General features: G+C 62.7%; 1 protein-coding gene across 1 annotated transcript; it reads right to left on the bottom strand.

The window, feature by feature from the left end:
- Positions 1–241: 241 nt before the first annotated feature.
- On the bottom strand, positions 242–3826 carry LOC141416552 (coiled-coil domain-containing protein 124-like). Its single transcript, XM_074053524.1, has 5 exons — positions 3776–3826; positions 2549–2718; positions 1179–1359; positions 967–1081; positions 242–530 (listed from the first exon to the last, which is right to left on the bottom strand). The coding sequence occupies exons 2-5, from the start codon at positions 2705–2707 to the stop codon at positions 326–328; spliced, it is 660 nt and encodes a 219-aa protein (XP_073909625.1). The 5' UTR covers positions 2708–2718; positions 3776–3826; the 3' UTR covers positions 242–325.
- Positions 3827–7452: the final 3626 nt, after the last annotated feature.

Genomic DNA, 7452 nt, shown 5'->3' with positions numbered 1-7452 from the left:
TGGCTCATGTGACAACCATGTGTGCGGGTCCCCTACCCCGGGCAAGGCCAGCGTGGACACAGGAGAGGACACAGCGGCGTGGCCCTCGGCCATCGCCCTCCCCGTCCTTCGGAGCAGGATCTGAGTTCGAATCCCGCCGTCCTCCCCGTGCTGGGTGACCTCGAGTCCCAGCTGACCCCGGGGAGGTCACAGGTCACCGCCCCCCCACGCGGGGTCACGCACGCACACCGCACGCGGCGTCTCCGCGGGGCCCCGTTTATTGCGCTGGCGGGGATGGGGAAGGGGATGGGCACCGGGACGGGGACAGGGACGTGGACGCGGCCGGTCACTTGGGCGCGTTGAAGGGCAGCGCCCGCTGGTTCATGGGGTTCTCGGGCGCCCGCAGCCACTCCTTCTTCAGCAGCTGCTTCAGCTGCGACAGCCGCATGTTGGGGTTCTCCTGCTTCAGCCGCGGCAGCTGCGCCTCCTCGAAGGCCGTGAAGGCCGCGCGCATGCGCCGCTCGGGGTGCCGGTCCGCCTCCTCCGCCACACTGCGAGGGACACAGCGACCTCAGGGCTGGGCTGCTGGCAGGGCAGCGGGGCTGGTCCCCGAGACCACGGACACGCCCCCAGAGCCAGCCCCGCCCCCGAGACCAGGACACGCCCCCAAGCCAGCCCCGCCCCGAGACCACGGACACGCCCCCAGAGCCAGCCCCGCCCCAAGACCAGGACACGCCCCCAGGACCAGCCCCGCCCCCGAGACCACAGACACGCCCCCCAGAGCCAGCCCTGCCCCGAGACCACGGACACGCCCCCCAGAGCCAGCCCCGCCCCCGAGACCACGGACACGCCCCCAGAGCCAGCCCCGCCCCCCGAGGCTCCTGACACGCCCCGGAGGTAAAGCCCCGCCCCCAGGCGTCAGCCCCGCCCCCGAGGCCAGGACACGCCCACAGGCCTAGCTCCGCCCCGGAGGCCACGCCCCCGCACCCGAGTGCTGCGATGGCGTCCTCGATCGTGCGAGCATCCACGGTGCCGTCCTCGGGTGCGCGTCGGTTCAGATTCTCCTCCAGCGGCACCTCCAGGTGACTCTTGGCTTTCTCGGCTGCAGAGGCGACACGGGGAGGGAGGGGGCGTGAGGGGACACGCAGGACGCAGCCCACGGCACCCCGGCCGCCCCCCTCGGGGAACCACGGCCACACCTGGCTCTTCGCGGGGTGCGTGTTCGCGGCGCAGCGTGTCCTCGATCTGCGCGCGAGTGACTTTGCTGGGCGCCGCCCCGCGGGCCTTGCCGCCCTTGAGCCGGGAGTCCTCCTCCTGCAGCAGCCGCTGCGCCTCCTTCCTGCGCTCCAGCTGCTCCAGGCGCCGCTTCTCCTTCTCCTCCTGTGCGGCACGCGGGTCAGCACCACGACCGCGCAAGCACCCGGGGCTGCACGCGCGCCAGCCCTCACCCCACCCCTCCCCGCGCAGGTGCGAGGACCCTGCGCCAGCGCCGCGCACTCAGTGAAGCCCAGCTCTTCATCGGCGGCCCTCCCTCTCGGTGCGGGAAGAACAGACGGGCCCAGACACTTCCATGGACTGCAGAGGACCTGCGGCCATCAGCGCTGTTTCCGTGAAGTCGGGTTTTAGGGGCGCGCGTCTGGCTCTGCAGCCCAGGCCCGGCTCGAACTCGCTGTCCTCCGGCCCCAGCGTCCCGAGTGCTGGGGTCACTGGTGCGGCCTCCAAGCGTGGCCGGGGTTTCAGTCGGCAGCCATGCTCACCTCCCACTGTGACCGCAGCCCTGGGAGGCTGGGGAGGCCCGGGCCTGGGCCGTATTTCTGAGACACACACTGGACGGTCTGTGCTCGGCCCTGTGCACATCAGTGCGGGACGGAAATGGATTTGCCCTGTGGCAACATTTGATGCCTCCCCCCAAAAAACAAATAGCCAGGAGGAAGCAGGCGGACAGCAACGTCCAGCGGGCTCCAGGGCCACCGGAACCACAGACACAAGTCCACCTACCCAGGACCTTCTGGCACCACGGCCACCAGCGCTGTGGCTGGCAAAGGAGGACGGGAGCCACCTGTTGGGCAGAGCGGGTCAGCAGGAGTGGGAACCTAGGACACCAGGGGCCCCATCTCAGGTCAGCACTGCTCGGTGGGCTCGCAGTCCCAGGCCTCACCCACAGGAGCCATGGGCACCTGTCCTCACTACGACAGCCCCAGGCCCCAGGGGACACAACTGCTCCCTGGCAGGGGCATCCGTCTAACCCAGACGAAGACCCCAGGTGCAAAGGTGCAAAAATGCAAAGGCCACCTTTGGCCCCGCCCACCTGCGTCAGTCTTGGCCACACCCACACGGGTCTCAGCCCCGCCCGAGTTCCATTACCCGCTCGCCCTAGGCCACGCCCATCTACGTCTCAGTAGCCCGCCCCACAGCCACGCCCACATCACGTCTCATTGGTTCTCCCCCTACCCATATGCATATCATAGCCTCGTCCCACAGCCCCGCCCTTGAGTCCATGGACAACACCCCCCCCCCCGCCCCGGGCCACGCCCACCCGCCTCTCATTGGTCCCTGCGGCCACGCCCACCTTGCGCTGCTCCTTCCTCATGACGTGCTTGTCCTCATCCCTCCAGTAGGCATCTTCCAGTTCCTTCTGCTTCCGGGCATCGGCCGCCGCCTTGGCCTCCGCCCGCCGCGCCCGGGCCGCTGCCGACTTGGTGTTCTCGCCCTGGAACTTCTTGGGCATCCCTCAGCAGGCTGCGGGACAGCGGGGCGGGTGGCTCTCGTCCCCTAAAACTCCTTCCCCTCTCCCAGCCCCTGATCATCCCTGCCCCGGATCACACGCCACGTGGCCCTCGTCTCTGGCTCTGTCACTCGGCGCTGTCTTTTAAAGCTGCCACCACGGCCTAGGAAATACCAGTGCTGTTTGTGCTCCTTTTCCTGGCTGAGTAATACTCCTCTGCAGGACGGCACGTGTCCTATCTGCTAATGGACATCCGTCCAGGGTGGCTCCTGCAAGTCACTGAGAGGGACCCCTGGGTGGCCTTTCCCACTTCCCCTCCTCAGGCTTCACCCCAGGCTCGGTGGGCCTCAATGGGTCCCTGAATCTAGGAAAGCAGCTGCTGGTGTGGGTCACAATGGACATCGGCCAGTGGCCGCACAGACGGACAGCAGGCGCCCCATTCCACAGATGAAAGTGGGGGCCGGGCTCCCCCACTGTGCCTCCTGACTGTGCTCCTGACCTAGGGACATTAGGACACATGACGACTTTAGGCCACCAGGGCAACTCGGCCAGAAGACTGGTCGGTCAGGGTAATCACGAGATCCGCCTCCCCGGGTGTCCCCGCTGGACACGCGACCCTGACCCCATTTCAAGTGGACGGTGAGGTAGGTGTGTCACCTGTGCCCAGCTTTGTCCCTACAGCTGGCTGGACCACTGCACATGGCTGTCGCCTGCACCTGGCTATTTCCCCAAGCCTGCCTATACCAACACTGGGTCCGGCTATGTGTAACCCTGGGGACCCGGATGTCGACCTGGGGACCCGGATGTCAACCTGGGGACCCGGATGTTCCCGTCGGACCTGGCTCGGGATGGATACCCAGTGCGATCACCTCCCAGGACCTCGAGCTCCGGGCCCGGGCAAACGGCACAGCCCCGAGGCGCCGTCCAGATTTCGCGCCGGAAGCACCCCAACTCCAGTACCCTAAGTCCAGCCCTCGGGGAAGGTGTGGGGAGAACCCCGGAACGAGCAACACCCCCCACCAGCCGCCCGCACCCCGCACTCGGCTCCGCCCGCGCCGCGGCAGCTCCTACCTCCTTCCCCCGGCCGCCGGGCCCGTCGCACCTTCGTGACGCCACGCCGGGCCTGCGCACTGGGATGCGTCGGCGCACGCTCATGACGCACAGCGCCTTCGCCATCTTGGTAAAGGCAATACCTTACAGGCTTCTGATCCAATTCAAAGTGAACAATCATTTCTCTTTAGTTTTTATAAAAGGATCATTTATAGAAGTGTATTCTTGTTACTCAGTTCATAGCATGGGGAACCAGGACGGGTGGATTGAAGCTCTGGTCTAGGACATTGCCTTTACCAAGTTGGCCGTTGCCCTTATGAAAGATGGCGGCCGCGATTTCATACTTGGGTCCCACGGCGACCGCCAGCACTTGCCCGGCCGCCAGGGGGCGCCCGAGGTCCGTGCCATATGCTCCCTGCAGGAATCCTAGGCCACCTCCTGTCAATCACTTTATGTCGCAATCCTAGCGGGGTCTTTGCGTCCCACTCACGACTCTCGGGCACAGGAGAGAAGGGGGCGTGGAAAACACCCCCTCTTTACTGTGCAAAGGAGAAACTGAGGCACAGACAGGGCAGGATGTGAATTTGGATCTCATCCCTGCTGGTCCTTCCTGGATGGTTGACCTCATCTCCTTCATGTTTGTTTTTTTTTTTTTAATATTTGTTCTGTTCCTACGCATTGGTTGATTGACTGACGGATGGATTTTTGGGCATTTAGGGTTGATTCAGGGTCCCATGCTGCACTGATGAGCTCGGTGGTCTCAATGGTAAAATGACGGGGTCAGGATTCGAACTCAGGACCTGGCCATTCCCAGCGCACCATCCCCGAGGCTGCCGCACCCCTGGGAGGTCACCCCGGGGCTCTGTGACAGTCGCAAATCCGGTGACACCGTTCCCGGGCTCCCGAGCCCCGTGGGTTTAAGTCCGGATCCCCTCCCTCGTCTCCGGGGCTGAGGGCAGCGCCGCTGGGATTTGAACCCACGGCCTCTCGCGGGACCCTGCGCCATCTGCGTCGTGATGGGCTCTCCAGAGCCTCGTGCTCAGCCAGGGACACAGGCACGGGGACACGGCCACCCGGGGCTGCGTCCTGCCTCTCTGTCCCTGTCTGTCTGTCTGTCTGTCTGTCTCTGTCTCTGTCTCTCTGTCTTCTTCTCTCTGTCTTTCCGTCTGTCTGTCTCTGTCCCTCTGTGTGTCTGTCTCTCCCTCTGTCTCTGTCTGTGTCTCTCTGTGTCTGTCTGTCTGTCCCTCTGTGTTTCTGTCTGTCTCTGTCTCTGTCCTCTGTCTCTGTGTCTCTCTGTCCCTCTGTCTGTGCATCTGTCTGTCTCTGTCTCTCTCTGTCCCTGTCTCTATGTCTCTGTCTCTCTGTGTGTGTGTCCCTGTGTCTGTCTGTCTGTCTCTCTGTCTCTGACTCTCTGAGTCTGTCTCTGTCTGTCTGTCCCTCTGTGTTTGTCTCTGTCTCCATCTGTCTGTCCCCATCTCTCTCTGTGTCACTGTATCTCTGTCCATCTCTCTGTCCCTGTCTGTCCCTCTGTCTCTCTGTGTCAATGTCTCTCTATCTCTGTCCATCTGTCTGTCCCTCTGTCCCTCTGTCTGTCCCTCTGTCTCTCTGTGTCAATGTCTCTCTATGTCTCTCTATCTCTGTCCATCTGTCTGTCTGTCGCTCTGTCTGTCCCATCTCTCTGCGTGTGTGACTGTCTCTCTGTCCTGTCTCTGTCTGTCCCTCTGTCCCTCTCTCTCTTTGTCTGTCTGTCCCTCTGTCTCTCTGTGTCAATGTCTCTCTATCTCTGTCCATCTGTCTGTCCTTCTGTCTGTCCCTCTGTCTGTCCCTCTGTCTCTCTGTGTCAATGTCTCTCTATGTCTGTCCATCTGTAAGTCCCTCTGTCTGTCCCTCTGTCTCTCTCTGTCAATGTCTATGTCTGTCCATCTGTAAGTCCCTCTGTCTGTCCCTCTGTCTCTCTGTGTCAATATCTCTCTATGTCTCTCTATCTCTGTCCATCTGTCTGTCCCTCTGTCCCTCTGTCTCTTTGTGTCAATGTCTCTCTATCTCTGTCCATCTGTCTGTCCCTCTGTCTCTCTGTGTCAATGTCTCTCTATGTCTCTCTATCTCTGTCCATCTGTCTGTCCCTCTGTCCCTCTGTCTTTTTGTGTCAATGTCTCTCTATCTCTGTCTCTCTGTCTGTCCCTCTGTCTCTCTGTGTCAATGTCTATGTCTCTCTATCTCTGTCCATCTGTCTGTCTGTCCCTCTGTCTGTCCCCATCTCTCTGCGTGTGTGACTGTCTCTCTGTCCTGTCTCTGTCTGTCCCTCTGTCCCTCTCTCTCTTTGTCTGTCTGTCCCTCTGTCTCTGTCTCTGTCTTTCTATCCCTGTGTCTCTGTCCCCCCACCCGTATGAGTGGCACCTGGCCTCGCCCTCCTGCCTGGTGACAGGTCAGATGTCACCGGCCCCTCCCTGGTACGGGCGTGGTTGTAGAGTGACTAAACGTGACCCGCTGCTGCGGGGGCGGGGCGGGGGGCGGGCCGCGGAGGGGTCCGTGTCCCCACACCGTGCGCAGCGTGACCTCCGCCACCGCGATAAGCTTGGCGACTCCGAGAGCCAACATGGCGTATCTTGTGTCAATGTTTGCCGTGGCTCCAGCTCGATTAGCGCACGGGGTTCCCGCGGGGGGGTGGCGGGGGACATTGTCACTTTTCCGTCCCCAGAGGAAACTGCAAGGGTTTCCCCAATTTCTGCACCATTTTCAGGAAGCTCACCTTCTCACACGCTGGGCTTCGGGAGCGAGTGCAGCTCCCAGGCAGCCCCGAGGTCACGGGAGGAAACGAGCCGGTCGGTGAGCGCTGGCCTAGCCAAAAATAAATTAATTACGAATTGATTTTGTACCACGGCCCTCCTTTTTCAGGGTTGACTACTACTCCACCGCGGGGACAGTGCCCCCGTCACTGGACGCTTGGGGCCTTCCATCTCTGCCTGTCACACGCACTGCATCTGTGGGATTTGAACTCAGGGCTGGTGCTCTACGGCTTGAACCACACCTCCAGTCCGTTCTGCTCGGATTATTTTAGAGATGGGGGTCCCGGGTAACCGTTTGTCCAGGCCGGCCTCGCACCGCGATCCTCCCCATCTCAGCCTCCCGAGTGGCTGGGATTTACAGGCGTGAGGCACCGGCTGGGCTGGGTTTCATTTTGAAGCCTTGCTTGGTGACAGTGACACCAGCCTCCCTGCCTCCCGTGCCCAGCACCCCTGTGACCCCAAAGTCCCCGGCCTCTGGCCTCTACCCGGCCTCCCTGCCTCCCCTCTCTGCTCCCACACCATCCATGGCTCCCGAGCGCCCTGGTCCCCGACACCGAGGCCACACAAGGAGACCCCAGGTCACAGAAGGAGGGCTGTCGGGAGGTGACGGCGGTGGCAGCTGCCCCGGGCCAGGTGTGTCTGAGCTGGGCGTCCTCCCCCGGGATCCCAACCAGGCCCTTGTTTGATGAAGGCAAAGGGTCCCCGAGATTGTCACTATCGCGGTCACCGCCGTCCATTAGGAGCGGTCAGCCCCGACTGCAAACAGTCCCGTCCCCCACCCCCACCCCGCTGGCTTTTGTGTCCCCAAAGGGGACACTGGGGAACCTCGGCCCCCGCCCAGCCTGCCCGCTGTCCCCTTGCTCGGAGGCCCAGGGCGGTGCTGGACTCAAACATTTGCCCTGGAAACCAGAG

This window comes from Castor canadensis, chromosome 14 (genome assembly GCF_047511655.1).
Source record: "Castor canadensis chromosome 14, mCasCan1.hap1v2, whole genome shotgun sequence".
Lineage (NCBI taxonomy): Eukaryota > Metazoa > Chordata > Mammalia > Rodentia > Castoridae > Castor > Castor canadensis.
This window is presented reverse-complemented; position numbering and strand designations above follow the sequence as displayed.

Excerpts from the sequence above, each read along its gene's own strand:
- LOC141416552 (XM_074053524.1), bottom strand. The coding sequence starts at position 2,707 with ATGCCCAAGAAGTTCCAGGGCGAGAACACCAAGTCGGCAGCGGCCCGG. Across the intron at positions 1,082-1,178 it reads CGCACCCCGCGAAGAGCCAG|CCGAGAAAGCCAAGAGTCAC; the intron begins GTGTGGCCGTGG and ends TCGCCTCTGCAG. Across the intron at positions 531-966 it reads GACGCCATCGCAGCACTCGG|TGTGGCGGAGGAGGCGGACC; the intron begins GTGCGGGGGCGT and ends TGTCCCTCGCAG.